Below are 21,584 nucleotides of genomic sequence, written 5' to 3'. Positions count from 1 at the left end.
TTTTCAAGGAATACAATGAAATTCAAAGAATTAAACTTAATGCAAGAGTACCTCAAATAACATTTGGAAATACCAAAAAATTAATTTAATAATTAATCCGTCAAATATTTTTGTTACTAATTGATAAATCAGATGCAACAAAACAAAAACATTCTATTCAAATTTCCATCCCTTTATCATACAAAACCAATATTTAATTTCACATTTACAATGCATCATACGGATGATCCAGTTAGTGGTTTGTAACATGCAGCACTTCAGAAAGGTAGTGGCGGCGCTACACAGCACACAGGCTGCTTTCTAGTTGACTGACATGAGGTGAAGAACCCAAGCACATCCAGGCCAAAGTCTTGGTCCAAAGTCTTGTAAGGCTCGGTAATTTCCAGACAATTCATCGGCAATGCTTTAAATAGGGAGGTGTAGCTGACTGTAATGGCGGACTACGATTGAGACTTTGACACAGACTACATTCAAAAATTGCCTTAAAGACTATCAATGGGAAATATCTTGCCTCCATCATACTGCTGAGAAGGAGCACATGGAAAGTTAAACATTACAATGGACTCTTATTTGACTAGCCTACTTTGAATATTTCTCATTGCTGATCAATTTGTTTGGCATTGTGTCAACCATATGGTTGAAATGTATGCTAGTTGGAATTTTAAGAACTTAGTTGTCAAACGGAATATGGCTCCATCTTGACATACATACAGACAGGAAGGGATCCCTGCAAGATAGCGTCTGCCCTCCAAACTACATGTTTTCAAATCATGTAGAATATGGAGCCACGCAATCGACCTTCCAGCTGATGCCAGTCGATGAGCATTTCAAGCCGCTCGGCAGAAGACGCTTGAATCCTTGTGGAGTGTGGAGGTCCAAAATGCCAACCGTATCCCATCTACCCATTGTTTAAATGTGATCAGGAGCCGTCTGCAACGCTTCCTCTGGGTTCCTATTGATGTCCACGTTCTGCAACAGCAACAAATTCAATGTGTGGTTTCAATAAGTACACTAAAAGGGGGAATTTGCAATCAAGTCAATGAAATAAATGGAAATTTCACTCATCTGTTTCAGCAATTTTTTTTTTTTTAAAAAAAGAAAACTGTCACTCATAAAATTGTAGTTTAATCATAACAGGAGAATTTCCTAAATCAATGTTAAAGCATTTAACAACATTTAAAGCATTTAGTGTTTTATAAACAGGTTTAGGGTTTGTTCTTACCGTAGGTTTGTCTCTGTGTGTGTTGACTGCCTCTACATTGAGGTAAAAAGACTCAATTTTGCAGCCTACAAAGAAGAAGAACACCAGGAGGCATCAAGACACATGGAACGTGCTGTCAAAGACCCAAACAGCGAGCACCTACCATAGGCTATTGGTGTGAGTTTCATCACTGTGTGGAGAGGGCATTTCAAATAGGGCAACTGGTCTTCAGAGAGCAAAAGAAGATTGATGATGAAGGAAATGTGCCGATGGCGGACAAGATGAGTTATGTACCTGCAGTTTTGTCCAGGAAGTAGGCCAGGAGGCAACGCATTACCGCTTGGTGGCAGATGACCAGAACATTCTCCTGCCTCTCCAGCTCCATGATGACAGGCTCCAGGCGATGGACCAGGTCTTCATAGGACTGACACAAAGAAAGAAATTGTATTCGTTCAAGGCAATGTTGACGTTCAGCCATATTGCATTTGCTGGTTTCCATGTAAAATGGGATCACGGAATATATTTCCAAATGCAGCACTTGCAATGACTGCTTTTACAAAAAAAAAAAAAAAAAAGATGAACTGCATAGAGGGGAAGCCTTACCTCACCCTTTGGGTAACGGTAACGAAACTTGTCCTGGTCCCTCTGCGCAAACTCTTCGGGGAAACGCTCCTGAATCTCCTCATAAGTCAATTCCTCACACACACCCTTGGGGCAGCAGGGAAAAAAAAAAAAAATTCTATGGAGAAAATCTTTATATCGTAAAAAATAAACTTTTTCCTCAAGAGACTTATTGTTTGTTCTTGGGCCCAAATTTTAAGAAACAAATAATGCTGAGTGGTAAATAAAATAATAATTCTTAAATGTGTGATTGTATGTTTGTGGTCACCTTATTTACTGTCCAATCAGAATGGAACTTACTGCATCTATTTCATTGAGAGCTTTCCACTGCTCATACTGGACCCCCAGAGTGTGTGCAGTCTGGATAGTTCTCTTCATGTGGCTGGTCCACACCTTCAGGTCATGAATTTTCTGACTTTGCAGGAAAGTCTTCAAAGAAGCAGCGTACTGCACACATAGATTCCCAATTAGTCAAGTGAAACCGATTGTATGAATCTAGGCACGGTCTTCTTCCACTCACTTCATATCCTCTGACGGACAGAGAAGAATCTCCGCCGATGCGACCCAGAAGATTGAGTTCGCTCTCCCCATGGCGGCTCAGGTAAATGGACCTCGGCGTAACGTGGATGTTCATTAGGTAGTAGACGATCCTGCTCTGGATGTGATCCTGGACCAGATTCACTTGATATCTTTTACCTACTTCGTATATCTTGATGTAGGAGAGCTTCCTGTTCCACGAAAACAAATTTTTGAGGCGCATGTCGTGTCATCAGAGCATCGTCTCGATCCCGGCTCTCGACCTGTCTTTCTCGTCATCTATCGGCATGTAGCTGGACTTGTAACACTCAATGCGTTGCTGAAAGTCTTCCATGGCTTCCTCCATGCTGCAATTGACGTAATCTGGGCTCCCGAATTTTACTTGCTGCAAAGGATGTGAGTTTGGGATATTAAATGGAGCATGCAAGCACTGCTAGTAAAAGTTGGTGACATTTGCGGATAAACTTAAATGCCCTATGACTAAGGGATGGTGTACATAACAATTTTGGTCTGCTCACTTTGGATGAACTGCAGGATCAGGGTCATGTACAAGAGATGAAAAGTTCTCACCTTGACGTTCTCTGAAATTATTTCCGGGTCGTCACAGATTGACTCCACAAAGAAAACCTGAGCACAAATATTTTTAAAAGAAACACATGCAGACACTTAAAACAGAGGATGTTTTTTCTTTCCTGTTGCACTTACCTTGTAGCCTCTCTCCTTGGCAAAGCTGAGGATGATAGCCCTTCTCTCCCGTGTAGTGTTGGTGGCATCAAAAACCTGTGAGAGATGCGTTTGTTATTATCTGCAAAAATTGCTACGTAATCAGGGGTAGTGTGAAGGTTCATTGCTCCGACTCACCGCCACGTGACCTTGGTCACTTGTGAAGTAAGCGTCGACATCTTTAAGGGCGGCTGCCGCGCACGCCCTGTGAAGCGAGGCACAACGTTGCCGCTTTTTTAACGCCATCATCAAGTCACTGATCTATCGGTCCTTACTTGCGAATCCTCATGGCCTCCTCGTTGTCCGGTTTAAAGAATTCAAAGTTTTCGTAGGTCTTGACAGCCTGGCGGCGGTACTGGCCGACATTAAAAGCTGGTGGGAATCAACAACAAATGAAATATTGCTTCAATAGTTGATTGTTTTTCCTTTCTCATTGTTTGTTGCTGTGAAACTCAACTTTTCGTGGGAACTCCGATCCAGTTGAGGTAGCGGGTGAGCTTCTTGGAGATGTAAGTCTTCCCTCTAGCTGGTAGGCCCACCATGACGATGAGTGTAGGAGAGTTGCAGAGCTGCGGCACTGCTGCTACAAACACAATTTGAATCACTCAAGCATGATGTTGTGTATTTTCTTTGCTGGGTAGACTCCTCTTGCCAGCAAATGAGTGGAGCCAGGCGACCAAATGCAGCTTGAACCGGGGTTTATTGAAGGGAAAGGGAGTTGGAAGGGAGTCAGGTGGGGAACCGAAGACACATACGGGACAGAGACTCACGGCCAGCAAACAGACAGATGTCACGGGCAGGGTTTAAATGCATCAGGTTACAAGCGGGAGCAGGTGACAGACATGACGATAATGAAGGGGTGTGGCCTGAGGGAAGTTGACGGCCGAGCGTGCTCTGGCACGGGCGTGACACCTCTAGAATCTCTTCTAGATCATTCCCAAGTGTGAACAGTGATGAAGAACAACTTTGTGACACATCTTACTGTGGTTGGAAAAGCCCAAATTAATGGAGTAAACTCATTCACTCATCCATCCATCCATCCATCCATCCATCCATCCATCCATCCATCCATCCATCCATCCATCCATCCATCCATCCATCCATCCATCCATCCATCCATCCATCCATCCATCCATCCATCCATCCATCCATCCATCCATCCATCCATCCATCCATCCATCCACAACTCATTCAATGATTCATTGATTCATTGAGTCATTCGTTCATTGATTCCTTGATTGATTGATTGATTGATTGATTGATTGATTGATTCATTCATTCATTCATTCATTCATTCATTCATTCATTCTTTCTTCCGAACCGTTTATTCTCATAAGGGCTGAGGGCTGCCCCCCCCAGATCTGCTCAGAACTATCACATTCTATGTTCAAGTCACAATGGGTTTTAACAAATTTGTAGTGATATTTTTTTAAACTGCAAACTCCCTTTTAAATTGACAAATCTCCAAGATAAAAAAAAAAAGTGTGGGTTTGACTCTTACCCTGTTGCGATTCTGCTGTTGCTCATGGTGATGAAAACGGAAAAGGGCCAGTCATTTATAAGACAGCCTGCAGACGTTTGTGCTGCCAACGTACCCGGATGGCTCGTGTATCTGTGTCTGTGTGTGTGTGCGGTACGGGGGGGGGGCTTGTTGGCCTCCAGTCTGTCCGATTATCAATGGATTATGCCACATGTGCAAAATGTTGAATGGGCCTCGTCAGTGACTGAGCCTAGTCTGGCTGGCATGGGATCGGATGGCACCAACACTGTCTGGATCCCCTGCCAGCATGTGTGGGATGCAGGACTAAGAAGAAATCAATCTGTTGATGGTGACAAACAAAAGGCACACCACCAAAGAAAAATGCTACAAAAGGTATTTATTGAAATAATGATCTCCCAAGGCCATCTCAATGTACTACTCCCATTTGTTTCCCTTCCAAGAGCCCAAAATCTCAATCAATCAATGACTCAAAGCCAGATGACTTGACCTCTCTCTAGTTACATCTTTTTTAAGTCATGTCATCATCCACAAAAGTTGTAAGAAGCTCCAAGCCTATTTTGAAAAGGTAAGAAGTGTAGTTTTATGTTTGTATCTGTGACAAAATTGTGACTAAGCAGAAAATCGTGTTGAAACAAAATCCTCTCACAGCGGACATCTTTTCTGCACCATGAATTCATTCATGGTGATTAAACGCACGCAGAGGAGCGACAGTAAACACTTACTGCTGAAGGAAGGGAAGCTATGTCTCTTTGGCGGCGTTAATGGCCTGCGACAAATGTGGACGGTGATCTCAGACTGCAGATGCCTGCAGCCTAGCTTGCACATCTGATTGGAGGGGGGCAACTGATTGTATGAAGGTGCTCTGCGATTGGCTGGCGACCAGTCCATCTAACCCTTCTCTGAACCCAAGAAGATCCATCTTATAAGCAACCAAGAGATTGTCTCAAACTTAGGGTCTTCCGAGTCTACTCAAACATTGAGCCAGTGCTCCTTCTGGTGGTCAGCCAGTACAACATCATTTTACTTTTCCTTCTTGCATTTAAAAAAAAAAAAGAAATTCAAATCTTCTACTCCTTGCTCCTTCTGATGACAACACAACATTAAAAAAATATGTATTGGTTGTAATCTTAAGGATTATAAAGCGCAAAAAAATAGCAGGAACAGCGACGACACTGAAGAATGTGAACCAGATTTTGTAAAAGAAGTGAATAACATTACAGCAGAATGGTGGCAAGATGTTGCGCAACACTGGAACAATTGGCAATCGATTAAGGCCATGGCTGCCAAAATCTCGTTTCTTTATCGTTGCGCCTCGTCGTACGTATGATTTTGGCCTCACAAAGAAGGCTTCAACAAGGCTACACAAAAATCACAACTGATAGTGTAATCATTGCTGCACTTTGCACCTCGAGAAAGCCGACCTTGTTAAACGACTCAGTTTGTCAAAGTACCTGCAAAATTCTACTTTCTATTCTCTTTGGTTTTGTTAGTTAGTCAAGTAAGACAGGCTTTAACAGCTGTAAAAAAACTGCAAAATATAAAATGTATTAACAAGTCAAGTAAAACAAGCCTCCACTTGGCATAATATCCTGTCCAAAGTCAGGCCTTCAAAACAAAAGCATGAGTAGTATAATAACACTTTCAGCACATTTTCTTTGGCCCTGTGGTGGTTTATGTTGTTGTCACACTAAGACTATTTTGTGCTTCTTTACTGAGTGTGATGGCTAAGTAATGTAACATGTGGCAGAACTACGTTATGATATGGCGTGAATTTATTTCGGGGATCTGACTGTGTACACTCAGGGGTGGCAAATAGCCTCTTCAGAAACATGTGAAGCTCAAAGTTAAGCTCCTCTGTGATTTTCTTTGATATCATAAAATATCCTGTACTTTTAAATTTGTGTCTTAGCATCGCCCCCTCCCTTTAGCCCCGGGAGAGAAGAAAAAAATTCCTCGATCCGTTGCCCGGGGGTTGGCAAGCAGACTTGTTTTTGCCAATTGAAAGTCTTCAATAAAGCTGGCCAGCATGTTTTCGGAAGAGAAAAGTAGAGTAGCCAACACACACCACACGGAAAGGTCAAAGGCCAGATTCAAACCCCAACCTCAGAACTTCATTCTCCCCTAACACAAGGCTTACAAGACAACTATAAATGGGCCGATGCTCTCCACAGCTCACATCCGACCTCACCTGTGCTACTGTCGCACCGTCTGCGTCTCACTGTCTGTTCCAGCTGGGGAAGCTCCATCGTGTGCATCCGTCAGCTGAGCTCACGCAACCAGAAGAAGCAATGCTCTTTTTAAAGACATCAAGCCCCTCATGCCCAAGTTATTTGCCAGCAAAGCCCACTCCCCACCCGCCGCAGCCCTCTTTTCATGACACATGGACAGACATACGATAGCAGCGCACTGCTGATGTCCTTTAACGTTTGCCAGGGCTGGAGTTCATAACACACATGCATGCACGCACACACAGTCAGCATTAAAAAGGGCGAGTCCTAGCTAGTGCAAAGGTTACTCAAAAAGTAAGAAGTCTTTTCATGTGTATGAAGACGGACATAGAGAGCAATTAATAACCCATACATTTTGTTTGGGCGGGTAGCGAGTGCAAAGGTCACTCAGAAAGTGGCAAGCATTTCTATGTGTATAAGAGCAAGAGCAATAGATAAGCCAGACATTTTTGTTGCATTTTTTTTTTTGCACTTTCAATGGTTGGCCAATGAATGACAGTGTATGAGATAACGCAGCATTATTTATTTCGGCCAACAGACCTGTTTACCATCCATAAACATGTGACATACGAGGCATCGTTATTTGTATAGCACATTTGATACGCAGGGGAACTCAATGTACTTCACACAACCATAAGCATAACATAGAAATGCATTAAGCAGCAAAAATTAAGACATTTGCAGCGCAAAGGCAACAAAAGTAGCCTATGAAAATGATTGAACTAATGTACGTATATTGACAACATTTAATTACTTGTGCAACCAAAAGATTTAAATACATTTGAAATCAAAAGAAATGAATAAAATGTAGCTTTCCAAATTTACTAAAAGGCCGTAGAGTGAAATATTTGTTCATTCATCTTCCAGACTGTTTATCATAACGAGGTTTGCCTAATTCCGATGGCAACTTATTCAATTTTCATGCAGCATAACTGGTAAATTCCTGTTCACCTTGTTTGCCGGGATGAACTTATTAACCTGAGTCTGCAGACCCCAAAGCCCTCCTGGGTTTATATTTAATGAGTATTTTCTTAATGATTTACAGACCTGGAGCAGTGTTTAATTGAGTCGTCGGAAGACCATTGAAATAATCGAGTTTACTCGAGATGAAAAGCAAGCTTGGAGCATACAATCCTTGAGTCTGGTTCCATATGACCGCTGATTTTGGACTTGCTCTTTAAACACACTGACTCCATTCCAAATGTTGACCAACTGAGTCTCATAGAATGACCCCAAAGACATTGGAAAAACAGTTGGAGCAGTTACACATTGACTTCCACTTGCATACATAACCTCAACGCAAGCGCTAGACCACAACGGCAGACACGAGAGTCTTCTCTCTCGGAGTGTGGAACAAGGCCTCAGGTGAGATCTGCTTTACTGCCAAAATGTGAGATTTGTTTCATCATTTGCAGGTAGACGTGCAGTGATTCGATATTCTTTGTGATTTTCGACATTTGTGTTGCATTAGAAAAAAGCAAACAGGACTGACCTTTAAACGGAAGATCTTCAAGTTACATGAATAGTTATTTGACTTTTGGCCTCGTACCTGTCAGTCAGCAATCGCCATGATATATTTAGCGTAATTTTTACTTGCGTAAAGAATAATTGTCTGAATTGCAATGTTGGGTAGCTTACATCCATAATGTAATATATTACAATTCATATAACTAGTTACTTGCATTTAAAAGTAATACATTAGAGTAATAAGTTACTCAAGTTTAAATTACTTTTAGGTTTGTTTGTTTGTTTGTTTGTTTGTTTGTTTGTTTGTTTTTAAATCAGCAATTCATTGATTGAATAGTAAAATTTTCTAGGAAAATTGTGCATAATATTAACACTGTTAGTCTAAATATCAAGCTTGAAGGAAACAATTAAGTCACATTAAAAGACAAATAAAGACTTTTTTTGGTGCATTTGTCATTTGTTATTATCTGCATATCAATACCCAGAAGGTTAATATTTTTACATTGATTCGGAATTTGAGATTTTAGTTTAAGTTTTCAGTTTTCTGGCTAACAGCTTTTGTGTGTGTGTGTGTGTGTGTGTGTGTGTGTGCATGTGTGTGTGTGTGTGTGTCCTTTTAAGCAATGGCACCATATCCAAGTCTGGCACTCCTGCTGATGTGTTCCGCGACATGCTGGGGCGGTAAAATCTTTGTCTACCCCACCGAAGGAAGTCACTGGATCAACATGAAAATTCTACTGGAAGCTCTTCATGCTCAAGGCCACCAAATCACAGTGTTGCGAACCTCAACCAGCTGGTACATAGCTGAGAAGTCTCCCCACTACACCTCCATTACCATCGAGGTAAAGCAGTCCAACAACATCGAGAGCCAGAATAGCATGACGTCCTTCCTGGAGAGGTCCATCGAGATTCAGCGGCACAAAGGCTCGCTGTGGGCTTTTGTGGAGTTTTACAGGAACGTTTTCAACTTTCTCGAGGAGATCCATATATCTGTGGCCCATATGATGGTCAGCATATTTGAAAATCAAACTCTAATCCAGGAACTGAAAGAAAGTAGATTTGATCTTTGTTTGACAGACCCGGCCTTTGTGGGTGGGGTGCTAATGGCTCACTATCTGGACCTCCCCATGGTCTTCAATGTGCGCTGGCTTTTTAGTGGAGAGGCTCACTTTACCGTTGCGCCGTCTCCTCTGTCCTACGTTCCTCAACTGTTCTCCCTTTACACGGACAAAATGGACTTCTTCCAAAGAATGAACAATGTCTTCTATCATGGTATTCTGATCTACATGCACCATTATGTGTCCAACCCGCCTTACCGAGACGTGTGCAATCGCTACTTAGGAGGGGACGTCAGTCCCATGTCTCTCATGCAGGGAGCCGATATCTGGCTGATGAGGGTGGACTTTACTTTTGAGTTCCCACGTCCCACCATGCCCAACGTGGTCTACATAGGAGGGTTTCAGGGGAAGCCCTCCAAACCTCTGCCGGCAGACTTGGAGGACTTTGTGCAGAGTTCTGGAGAACACGGAGTGGTGGTTATGACTTTAGGAACCCTGCTGGGCGACCTGGGTCCTGAGCTATCCGAGATCATCGCCTCTGCTTTTGCCAGCCTCCCTCAGAAGGTCGTGTGGAGGCATATCGGGGAGCGACCCGCCACTCTGGGAAACAACACCCTACTGGTGGACTGGTTGCCTCAGAACGACTTACTGGGCCATCCCAAGACCAAAGTCTTTGTCACACACGGGGGCACCAACGGCATCTACGAGGCTATCTACCACGGCGTCCCGATTTTGGGGATTCCGCTTATCTTCGATCAGCATGACAACATGGTGCGAATGAAGGCCTGGGGAGGTGCCGAGATTGTGGACGTGGTGACGCTCGACGTGGAATCTTTCACCGCTTCCTTGAGGAACATTGTCGATCCCAAGAAGTCTTACAAGCAGAACATGATCAAACTTTCCCAACTTCATCGCGACAGGCCCATGAAACCCGTTGACACTGCTGTCTTCTGGATAGAGTACGTCATGAGGCATAGAGGTGCCCCACATCTGCGCACAGACTCCTATAAGTTACCATGGTACACTTATCACTCCTTGGATGTGATCGCTGTCCTTGCGCTCTTCTGTTTTCTCGTCATTGCATCAATGTGGGTTTCCTGTAGATGTCTCTGTAAGCGCTTAGTGAGGTCCAAGAATTCCACATTCAAATCCAAGAGACAGTAATTCCTGAAAAGAAGCCCCACAAGGAAAGTTTATGACTTGTCACATTCACATATTGTCTGAAGCTTTGTCCATGTATAAAGCTGTAAATGCAGCTTTTGGAACCTTAGCCAACTTAATCCAAATCTTAATGTCACTATATGTGTGTGTGTGGTAGACAGGGGACACCCTGAACCGGTTTCCAGCCAATTGCAGTATTGCCTCTGTCAAATGTGTGTCGGGATTGCATGGAATATGAAAGTTGAGAAATTCAAAAGTTAAGAGTCGTCCTCTGCTGGCTGATTGGGGGAAGTGACAGAAAATAGGGTCGAGAGGAGGCATATCACATTTACATACGTATATACACACACGCGCACACACACACATATATTTTATTTTATTACAAAGTGAATTTGAGGGTCCTACATACATAAAATCACAGCAGTGCAATGTAGTGATGGTTTTATTTTATAATCTAAAATCGTTTTTTCTACTGAACGTCAATGAATTAGTTATGAAAAATGAGCCACTTTTTTGTCATGATCCAGCTGTGGAAGTTAAAGATGTTTAAGATGTGAATGCCTCATGAATCCGAGGCACTGTCACAGGAATGAACTAATTAACAGATGAACACATTCATACACCTAATTAACAGATGAACACATTCATACACCAACAGGATAATATACCTTTGATCATCGAGCAATAAGCATCGAGCAACAGGCAAAACAATGATATGCTAGATGGCAGAAGAGACATCAATCAATCAATAAATCAATCAATCAATCAATCAATCAGTCAATCAATCAATCCGTTTATTTGAGCATTGTATGTGCAATGTTACACTTACAGCCAATATTTTCATTACATTGTAAAGAAAGGAGCCCAAATGGAGTAGGCTGAAGCTGGAAGCTTATAACCCCCCCCAGGGTTTTACACTCATATTAAGAAAAAAATTTTGTAAACATACAATAAGCAGTAAAAAAATAGTACATTTGTTTTCTGCCACATAGAATTCATTATCAAATAAACATTTAATAGGTTTTTTTTATGTATAATTTTGCGTGTAGTTTGAGAAAAGTTGTCAGTGTGTTTTTTGTCTGAGTGGGTGTGTATGCATGCGTCCATATCCAGGCCCACATCCACATGACCAAAGTCCTTCCTAACAATGACAGTTATTGTCTAGTTCTAGACATCAAAATGTCAACAACACCAATCGCCTCCAAAACAGGCCTGCTCTCTTTAAATAGCAGTTCAAATTGAACCAGAAAATGTTGAGAGTTCGCAGAGCACACCATGATGTGTGCAGAAACAAAGAGTTTTTTTTTTATCTACAAAATAGTCATTGTTTCTTTCAAGGCATAGCAACGTCTCAACCCGCCAGCTTCTTGCGTGGCGTTACCATGGCGACCAGTCAGGGTCTGTATCCTCGAAGAGCCGGGTTGGTGAATGGCGAGTAGGGGCAGTCGCTGTGGCAGTTGCATGAGTGGATCACCATGACCGGTCGCCGTCGCAGGTTGCCGGCAGGGCAGCGAAAGGTCACGTCGACGGTAGATGTCTGCGATGGCATGCAGCAGCGGGAGTCGGTGCAAGTGCCGCAGTAACGCGGCCGGAAGGTGCGTGTGCTGCTGCAGCCTTGATGGACCAGCCGAACGGGTCCGGGTGCCGTGTAGCTGACCGTGCACTTGCCCCGCTGCCCCAGCTGGTTAGTCCAGCATAAACAAATCAAATATATATATTTTTTAGACCAGGAGGCATTATTGTTTTGCATTGTTTCGGTATATACTGGATTCATTGTTTGGACTCACCGTGGGTCCGCTTGGCATGGTCAGATGCGCACGGCAGGGTCGCACTTTACATAAGCGAGTCTCAATTTGTAGTTTACACGCTGGATTGTGGTTGGAAACCCGCGTGGAGATGCCCATCCCGCAGCTCTGGGAACACGGACTCCACTGGGTGCTCCGCTCCGTGCACACGGAGGAGACCGGCACTGGGACCGGTGGCTGCGGAGTGTCTGCGCTCATAGCTGTTGGGAAAATCAGAAACAAAAGGCACAAAAATCTGTATCTTGTGGCATTGGCAACTTCATAGTATTTAACAAACAGGTTGGAAGAATTTGACTTATGTAACACTGCGCATGGAAAATAAATGAGCTTATTTTCCGGCGTGTGGAGGTAGTCTGTTAAACTTGATCCGACTTAATTCCAAACATATTTCCCATGCTGCATGTTGTCATTTCTCTCCAAATATTTGCAACGTGCTCCATGGTGGCTCCGTAATTGCTCGTCCATATGACGACTGGTCATGTCTACACGTTTTTAACAAGGCTGCGTCTGGCCAAAGCAAGCCACAATTCATCGGGGAGGAAGGCGCAAACAGTTCTTTTAATAGCGCTTCATAGCAACAAGCAGCTGTGTAGAAATTAAACACTAGTGGATGTTATTCTTTCGTGTGTGAGAAAGATAGAGAGCGCCACAGAGAAGGGAAATGAAGCCACTATAAAAATATTTGAAACTCCAAACAATGTCTGACTGTTACTAAGTGCAAGTAGGAGAACATTTCCTTCTTGAATATTTGCTCCACGATACTTTCATGCGTGTTTGTTTTGGCAGAAACTATCCTAACTCAACCCATTCTAACTCTTTGTTATTAAAAAAGGCCAATCCCCTAAAACAAGCCAGAGACTAAGTGAGTCACCAGCATGAAGACTAACCAGCCAGAGATTAAGTGAGTCACCAGCATGAAATAGTTGAGCTCCATAAACTCTTGGAAGGTGAGGTCAAAAAGTACGCCTCCTAATTTTTGTCATGAGTCGAAGATGAATCATCTAAATTTGATTAAATACTACTCCATGATGTCAAATTCTTTGCACCACCATTGCAGTGTTTTCCAACCTTTACTGAACTGAAACATTCATTTTAGTATATATAAAAACTTTCCTGGTACAACACCAAATAAAATGCAAAAAGTGACCTGAAATAATGGCGCTCTTGTTTCAATTTACTCACAAATGTACTTAATTAGTGTGAAAGCAATGATGCTATTATTCTATTGGGTGAGTGACAATGGGTTAATGTCTAACTCTGGTCTTGGAGGCCCGCTGTTCTTCCTGTTTTATTTGTCTCAAACACATCAGATTCAAATGATCAGATCATCAGCAAGCTCTGAAGAATCCCGATGTCATCTGATCCGAGCTCGCAAATTATAACTGATTATTTTGCAGTGCCTGATCAAATAACAAATAACTTGTGCTTCATATTTGAACACAGTTTCCAAACAACCAACAAAATAAAATCTGCAAGGGCAATTTTAAGAATGATGACTATAATTACCTGTGATGGCATCTTGAAGCACAGAGTTATCCAGGTTTTCGCACAGCCACTCCTTGCAGCACTTCCCCGGTAACCGGACGTGTTGCGGGTGAGGACAGTCCGCAGTGGGGGGACGGATATTCAGCGGACAAGCAGGCACGCAGCTGACCCCGCCGCCCCTGCAGTGGCAGTGGACGTCGCATGAGGGCTGAAAGGATTGGCCGTCCTGGTAACTGATGCCGTTGACTTCGCAGGTCAGATCTTCCCGAGCTAGATAGCACAATTGGTTGGAAAGTTTTTTAGCAAAAGTGTTAAATGTCACACATAAACATTTGTTTGTTGATGACACCAGGAGCTCTGACTCCAGGAGTGTTCATAGGGAGCGACTCACCGACGCACTCCCCAGGGCCCCCAGGGAAGCTGGCACTGTAGTCGCACGTCAGCCCCTGCCGGCTGTCGCACGGGAACTTCTCCGTGCACGGCTGTCCCCGCTGCCGCGCGCACACCATGCAGCACCGGCAGCCGTCCGCCACGAGTGGGACTCCTGGGGGACACTTGGGGGCTGATCGGGGACAGAGGCACGGCCCGTTACACAGCTGACACAACACCTGCAGGATGACACAAAGGCTTCTGATCATTAAAAAAATATATATATATCAAACAGATATCAAATTGTCTCCACTCTCACTTTCTTCAAAACCTGTTGGGAATTAAGGAAGAATAACCACTAGAAATAGAATTTTTGAAAATCTCTACTTCAATTGAATACAATGGCACAAGTGCACTTTAGACCCGAACTGCTAGATGGCGGCAGCAACCTTCACATCTGCTCTCATTGGTTTCCCTGCAGTATAAGGTCAATATCAGTTGATCACGAGAATTCCCCAATTGACAATTTGTGGCCGAATTGTTTGGTGCCAAACCTTTTTCTTTATTATTATTTTTTGGTTATTATTCTGCAACAGCAATTCGGGAATATGTTTAGCTCCGCCCATCATGAGGTAAATTGCATCATTTATGTTACATCACTTCATGGAGCGTCATCAAGTGGGCCAGTGTCACATGTTGACATGAAAAACCAAATACTGAAAAATACAGAAAAATGCTAAAGGGGCTGACAGGCTTCATCAACATTGCGTCCTCTCCTCTCATAGTGGCTTGACTAAAAATACTTTTTTTTTTTTAAATAAACAAGAAAAAAAGGCTCACCTGTGAGGCCACAGCAAGCAGCAGCACACAATCACACAGTAGTCGGTCCATGAGGATGAGAGAGAGTCTGCGTCCGTCTCGGGTCTGCGTCTGTCTCCGGGCTGTGTCCGTTTCACCCGCCTCTGGCCTGCTGCTGACATTTATAACGTCAGCACTCTGATGTCACGCTGCCACGATGACTACCGTGTAAACAGCCGCTGGAGCAACATCAGAAATGTTTCACATTCCTTCTCCACCAGAGTGCCCTCCCTCTCTTTCCAGCTGTGTGATGTTCCAGCTTATGAAACGAGGGGAGACACGGGTACGGTGACGATTCCAGTCTAATTGGCGGGGGAGTTCAGAACGTCGATGTTTTTACACACGTTTCCACTATTCCATTCCTCAAGTTATCCAGACGTAACCGAGATTGGATCCACGTGTCTTCCGCCTGCTTTCCACGACGAGGCTGCTGGCGACTGCTGTCATCTTGTCCCACAGAAGGAAACCAGCCACATGGGAGATACAAGTATTAAGCAAAAAAATATTCAGACTGATAAAAACAGAACTCGAATATGTGACATATGTCATACTCAGCTCTTCTCTTGACTTCTCAGTACGGCAGTAATATCAGTAATATATATTTTTCACGGAGATTATATACTGACTTTTGAGAAGTGTTTATTTAAAAAAAAACACAATAGAATTGTATTTAAAAATTGATTTGATGAATGAACATAGGACAAAAGAGGGGAATTTAGGCAAGTAGGTCACTTGTCAAGGAACGTAAACCATTTCCAATTTTTCATGTCAACACCTAAAGGTCGATTAAAAAAAAAGAATGAGTTCACGTTAAACACTGACTCGACCACCCACATCATCCATTGCTCGAATATACACAACGTGTACAATGTTCACAAATGCAGTCAAGTCAAAAGGTGGCGAAATAAGATTCTCTGGGTGGGCAGTGACAATGCGACTTATAAATAGAACAGGAAGGACTGAGTGAGGGGTATTGGGCAGGTGGGCTCCAGGTGGGAAGCCAGTCTGGTGTTACCACAGTGGTTGCGTTCTTCAGAAACTGTTATTTTTCTTCCCTGGCCACTTCCATAAACAATAGTGGCTGCATGCTTTGAATTGTAAATGTCAACACTTTGTATACCATCTATGGACAAACTCGCTTATTCAAGACCACGCTGTTGTTGTTTGTGTAATTCTGACAGCATTTCTCCAAAATAAAACCTTTTTTAGCATCATTATGAACTTTTTCTGTGTGTGGCATGGGACTTATTCCACCGGATGCAGTTTGGAACATAAATACTCAGTTTGTGTGTCTGGACTTGGTGTTTTGGTGCCTCTTGACCTTTTGCCAGTAACATTCCAGCACCATGTTGACTCTGAAAAGTACATTTTGTGCACCTCCCAACATTTGAGACCTTCCAATATTCTAATTCGTCAGTTTGTGGTTTCCGGACGCTGCCAAGAAGCTCTAACCGAGACTTGTGCCTAAAAGCAAACAGACGCAATTAATAGACAATGTCTGACACACGGGGCGGACGCAGAGTGGCTCGGAGACTGTGAGCTTTGCGTGACGTTTTGGCGCCCGCTGATGCTTTTCCACAGGGATCCTCCAGACCTGGCACAGGTCCTAACCTTCAGCTAGTATGAGATGACAGCATTTTTCAAAAATGCTTCTTTTGTTATGCCAGCCCACCTGGACAACATTTACAGCATTTACTGCAATAGGCTTTGCAGCTTTCTGGCAAGTATGGTTGCCAATGTCGACCAGTCTTTCCTGGCATTTGTTGATTCAAAGCACATATTCTATACCAGGGAAATCTCACAGAACACAAAAATCATGTCAAAAAAGTATACTATACTTTGATACAAGTCGTTGTTTGCCCGAATTTTTCTTTTCTTGAAGAAAAAAATAAATCAGGATACATCTGCATTTTAAACCCCAACAGCGAGATGGCGCCAGCAATTTTGTCAACCAGTGGTCCGCGGCCCTTTACTGGTCCTTAGGGGTATTGCAAGTGGTCCGTGAAATTGGTAATGGAAAATAACTATAACAATTTTAAAAATAAAATGGATTCAGTATTTAGATTTGATTTATTTTCCAACTAATTTTGAGAATCATTTACCCATCCAAATTATGTCAAATGTAGCTGATATTCCCAAAATAGCCACACAGATGCAAATAAATAGCTTGTATGGGTCTGTCCTTCTTCGGTGCAAAATAAAATGATATTCCGGCAAAGCAGTGGTTCCGGAGTTTTATCTTGGTTATAGTGTTGGTCCTTTGGATAAAAACCAATTAAAATTCCCTGCTTTACAACATCTGGCCAGTATTAGCTCACATTGGTTTCCTTTGCAGTGGAAAGGCAACATCAAATGGTAGCGCTATGCAAGACACCACCAAAGGACAATGCATTAGGTCCAGTTCTGGTTTGCTCACACATTATAGTACACATAAAAATGGCAACTCAAGTCTGACTCAAATCAAGTCAGATGACTTGAGTCCTCCATCTCTGGCTATTGTATCAATTTTTTGCCACATTTTTGTTAGGTGAATTTTTGTTGTAATGCAAACCGTGCTTTCACTCCAATGGACGGGAAACAGACTGTGTTTTACATTACAATGTTCCACTTGAAGAAATCGCTTTTTAATTGAGGTGGGAGGAGATTGAGTGTTATTGTGGCCAACAGAACGGTCCCACAGCTGTTCTTTTTCTCCCGAGTTTGAAATGCACATGAATTCCATTAATGATGTCGCAGTGACTCATGATTCCAGGCAGGATTGAGGAGACGATGGTCATCGCTGCATCAACAAGCCCACAAGAGGTCATTGACTGGACTCTCCAAATCGGTCTCTTTTAACACCCGCCATGTCAAATAGTTTCCTCTTAAAACAACATTTTTTTCTCTGATCAACATCCTCTCTGAGCCCAGTGACTAGACATTTCAAGTCCCTCATCAGACAAAAATGTAGAAAAAAACAAGCCCTGTGTGAATGGCACTAAAAAGCCACGTGAAAATATTCATGTTGACGCTGTCCTGCCACAGCAAGGCAGCTCCAGGTATGAATCACCATCAGTGGCCCACCACTTCAAACAGATTTCTCTTTTTTTCATCCCTTTTCTATTCAATACAGAGCAGTGATTCAACTGAAAAATTATTTAATATAACTCATCATTCAAATTCATTGGCTGATGCAAAATCATTTGTGCCTAGCAACAAGTGCAAGGGTTATAGGTCACGTTATAGGTGGAAAAACTTTTTGAAATCATTTACTGTCAAGTTATGTCAATGTTTCACCCAGCTCTTGCTTAAACTTGAAAAAAGCCTGGTCTGAAGAATGCAAAGGGACAACTCCAATCTTCATTTAGTTTTCCTTTAATTAGGTTTCAGTTTACATTCCATTTAGGTTCCAATTAAGGTTGTAATGTAAATTGTACTTCAGACCAGGCTTTTTTTTAAGTTTAAGCAAGAACTGTGCTAACAAACATTTCTCATTTGTTCATTGCTCCCCATGCCATGCAGGCTACACGAAGTATATAGGTAGTTCCAGGGCTCAAGGGATGGACTGTTTATGTCTGACAGTTTCATCTTTCTCTGCCCCCTGCAGGTTGGGAGGTTTGGAGCTGATTGCAAGTTGCCTGTTTCTGAGTTCCTGTTTGAATGAATGTGGCTTTCACCTCTGAGTTGACATGACATTTACCGAGGCCTCTTTTTCTTATATTAAATTTTTTTTACAGGGGTGTGTAGACTTTTCATACAGACAGTAAACTTACAGTGCTTCACTTTTTCCATATTTTGTGAATGTTGCAGCCTTATTCCAAAATGGTTCGCATATATTGTCCTCAAATTTCTACATACAACCTCCCAAAATAATAATTTTCAGACTTTTTTTGTTACTTTTTTTTCATCTCAAAGACAAAATACCTTGTAAGAATTTTACTTTGAAAGGATTTATTTTGTCATTTAAGCAACATTTAGTCCACCTGTAGACATTTTGATGGTTAAATCATTTCAACATCAATGTCACGAGTTCCTTTTTTTTTTTTTTTTGTTATGTCACTCCAAGTAGAAAAGTTTGAAAAGTTAAATGTTTATGCAGCTGGAAAACAAGGCCCGTTTACGTAACACACGTCGGAAAGCTTTCCGCTTGACTATTTTTGTACAAGAATGACGTCATTGATGGTAGCTTCAGACAATATTGCTAACGGTGCTTGAAAGTTTTTTTAAACCTAACAAATCCGTTTTACACATCAACATTAAAAGGATTTTTGTGTAGCATTGTAAGTAGTGCATCACAAAAATGGAGGTGTTGATTTTATTGGCAACATTGAATGTAGGTAGCAACAGAATTCACAGTGTATTTAGAAGTACAAATACTTGTGTAAAAAAATCCTGTGTATGGATTTACCTCCTTTAACAAAGTAAAAAAAAACTAATCTAAATTTGAATTTTTAAGACACTTTAGACATTACACTTTACTCAAGTATGTCTTGTGTCAACCTAAAAAGCTTCTGACATCAGAAATGCTCCTAATTTGTGAGGGAACAGAAAGTTGTGGAAATAACGTGTCGTGTTTAACTTTTGCCAGGCGCAATTTCGATGTGCAGTTAACATGCTAGCTGTGTCTTCACCTGGAAATTGCATCTTTTCTTCAGATTGTCCACTTGAATTGATGCGCGAGAGCGCCTCGTTGTCGGCAATGAGTGTGTATTGAGTGTGTGCGTGTGTGTGTGTGTGGGGGGGGGGGGGGTCTAGACATGACATCAGTGTGTGTACAGGGGCTTTGAGGGCTGACGTGGTCACTTTATAACACCTTATTGTCGTATCCTGGAACATTCCAAGACAGATCGCTATAGGAAGTACCATCCATTTTTCAAGGTCCTAACAGTGGGCTTTGATTGACACTTGAGCAGGGTGTGGTTTTAGGGTTAGGGTCAGGGTTAGGGCATTGGAGATGGCCACAGCGCCTGAAAGCTTGATTTTCACAATTTTGCAGCCTCATTTTATAGCCATGGTTTGTGGAAATTCAAATGAAATACAAATTAATAATAAACTAATTACTTGAAATGTCATTCATAAAAGACAATATTTCTCTAAAGCTGATGATCCCTAACTTGGCTGGGTTTTTTTTGTGTTTTTTTTAACACCACGTGAAGTTCCAGTCATTCCAGCTGGGCGTGTGAAAATGCCACCATGCCGCCGCAGGAACGCTCGGAAGGATTTCAACTTCCTGATGTACACGTGGGTCAAGGACCTGGAGGTCATGGTCGCTCGAAAGACAGTGAGGACAGCACCTGGCCCCAAATGTACATTCATATCTTTGTCTCAGTGCAGCATTACTTCTATGATAAGAATTCTTCGATTTAAGCCTTGAAGAACATATTACCTCTGTCTGTGTAGTTACTTTTTGTGGCCACAATGTAATACCCCGGCATCTCCAAATATTTTAACCGTTCTTGTTTCTGTTTTAACGTGGAGAAAAAAATTGGAGTTATGCACCAGATGGATGCAGCAAACTTCATAACAAGCAAAAAAGCACTTTCCAGTATTATTTTCCTAAAAGCAAAAAAGAGCCGTCAGGCTGCTTCAGGTTTACTGTCCAATTAAACATGCAGCAATTAATTAACCCCATAAGCAATCAATGAGCCTTGACTGAGTCATAGTCGCATCATTCGGCAGATCATTTGCGGGACTGATGAGTGACCAGTTATGGACTTTCTGGACATACGCACTGGCCACTTATATACTGCATCTCCTGATAAGACCTGTTAAATTCTAATATTAATTTGTCCTCTTGAAACCAATACACATACATCTACTATACAGGGTCCATGTATCTAATACCACTCAAAAGTATTTTTTCCTCGCTTTCATTCACGTACTTGTTCGTGGTTGTACAGCTCATTCTAACACAAATTGTGCCTCGTCACACTTGCTTGACCAGCGCCATACGTCTTTATTATACTTCCCCCTGGTGGAAAAGGAGACCCACTGAACTAAAGTGTTTATTAAAAAAGCATTACAACAGTTTTGAGCAGTGATTTTTTTTGATTGGTAAATTAGTCAATACTGGCCACAAATTTGTATTTTATACACACGTGGTTACACTTGCTCATTTCCCCCCTCTTGTGTCTTGGGCTCAGTAAATATGTCCAGAACGGAGGAACAAAAATAAATCCAAGATGATATTCAGATATTTCGGATTGTGAAATGCAAGCTTGGGCTTGCCTTTCTGTTTGAGCAATCCGAAACTTGACAAATGTGTGTCTGTCAAAGCGACTGACCAAAGTGGCTCCTTGCCACAACGCTGACGTGCAAGATATTTTACAACCATAAGGTTTTGTGCTGATAAGAAATTGATGATGCCTTAAGTCTTTTTTGACCTCATAAATGTCATCAGAGTGCACTATGCCCTTTCACATTTGATTATAATTAGGCTCATCAAGTACACATGATGGTATAAATAAAGCTGGTGTGCACTTTATTTGGGTTTCTGATCAAGGATGAATACCATCATGGTATGTACATCTAGTTGTGTGAAACAAGTCAGGACAGAGCACCTTTTTTGTGAAGCAACCCACGTTTCAAGTG

The 21,584-nt window shown here is 42.2% G+C and overlaps 2 protein-coding genes and 1 pseudogene across 3 annotated transcripts; 1 reads left to right on the top strand and 2 right to left on the bottom strand.

Moving 5' to 3' along the window:
- Nucleotides 1–74: 74 nt before the first annotated feature.
- LOC148401878 (6-phosphofructo-2-kinase/fructose-2,6-bisphosphatase-like) lies at nt 75–3,882 on the bottom strand. The gene is made up of 13 exons (XM_088364531.1): nt 3,540–3,882; nt 3,358–3,454; nt 3,221–3,287; nt 3,065–3,139; nt 2,930–2,986; nt 2,623–2,744; nt 2,343–2,550; nt 2,123–2,269; nt 1,805–1,909; nt 1,496–1,625; nt 1,365–1,427; nt 1,223–1,287; nt 75–969 (listed from the first exon to the last, which is right to left on the bottom strand). Exons 1-13 carry the CDS (start codon nt 3,622–3,624, stop codon nt 910–912), a joined length of 1,281 nt encoding a protein of 426 aa, XP_088220657.1. The 5' UTR covers nt 3,625–3,882; the 3' UTR covers nt 75–909.
- A 3,993-nt stretch (nt 3,883–7,875) lies between these two features.
- LOC148401877 (UDP-glucuronosyltransferase 2C1 pseudogene) lies at nt 7,876–11,520 on the top strand (annotated as a pseudogene). The gene is made up of 2 exons (XR_015854802.1): nt 7,876–8,176; nt 8,900–11,520. The product of XR_015854802.1 is annotated as a UDP-glucuronosyltransferase 2C1 pseudogene (transcript).
- On the bottom strand, nt 11,275–15,459 carry ccn5 (cellular communication network factor 5). The gene is made up of 5 exons (XM_088364544.1): nt 14,997–15,459; nt 14,179–14,395; nt 13,809–14,057; nt 12,285–12,502; nt 11,275–12,178 (listed from the first exon to the last, which is right to left on the bottom strand). The coding sequence occupies exons 1-5, from the start codon at nt 15,045–15,047 to the stop codon at nt 11,891–11,893; spliced, it is 1,023 nt and encodes a 340-aa protein (XP_088220670.1). The 5' UTR covers nt 15,048–15,459; the 3' UTR covers nt 11,275–11,890.
- Between the last annotated feature and the right edge of the window lie 6,125 nt (nt 15,460–21,584).

Source organism: Syngnathus floridae, chromosome 2 (genome assembly GCF_059516105.1).
Source record: "Syngnathus floridae isolate MCC-2025c chromosome 2, RoL_Sflo_1.0, whole genome shotgun sequence".
Taxonomy (NCBI): domain Eukaryota; kingdom Metazoa; phylum Chordata; class Actinopteri; order Syngnathiformes; family Syngnathidae; genus Syngnathus; species Syngnathus floridae.
The sequence above is the reverse complement of the archived record's forward strand: the minus strand, read 5'-3'. Positions and strand labels throughout refer to the sequence as shown.

Excerpts from the sequence above, each read along its gene's own strand:
- ccn5 (XM_088364544.1), bottom strand. The coding sequence starts at position 15,047 with ATGGACCGACTACTGTGTGATTGTGTGCTGCTGCTTGCTGTGGCCTCA. Across the intron at positions 14,396-14,996 it reads TGCTTGCTGTGGCCTCACAG|GTGTTGTGTCAGCTGTGTAA; the intron begins GTGAGCCTTTTT and ends GTCATCCTGCAG. Across the intron at positions 12,503-13,808 it reads GCTTCAAGATGCCATCACAG|CTATGAGCGCAGACACTCCG; the intron begins GTAATTATAGTC and ends TTTTCCCAACAG.
- LOC148401878 (XM_088364531.1), bottom strand. The coding sequence starts at position 3,624 with ATGGTGGGCCTACCAGCTAGAGGGAAGACTTACATCTCCAAGAAGCTC. Across the intron at positions 2,551-2,622 it reads ATAGATGACGAGAAAGACAG|GAAGCTCTCCTACATCAAGA; the intron begins GTCGAGAGCCGG and ends TTCGTGGAACAG. Across the intron at positions 970-1,222 it reads CACACAGAGACAAACCTACG|AACGTGGACATCAATAGGAA; the intron begins GTAAGAACAAAC and ends TTGCTGTTGCAG.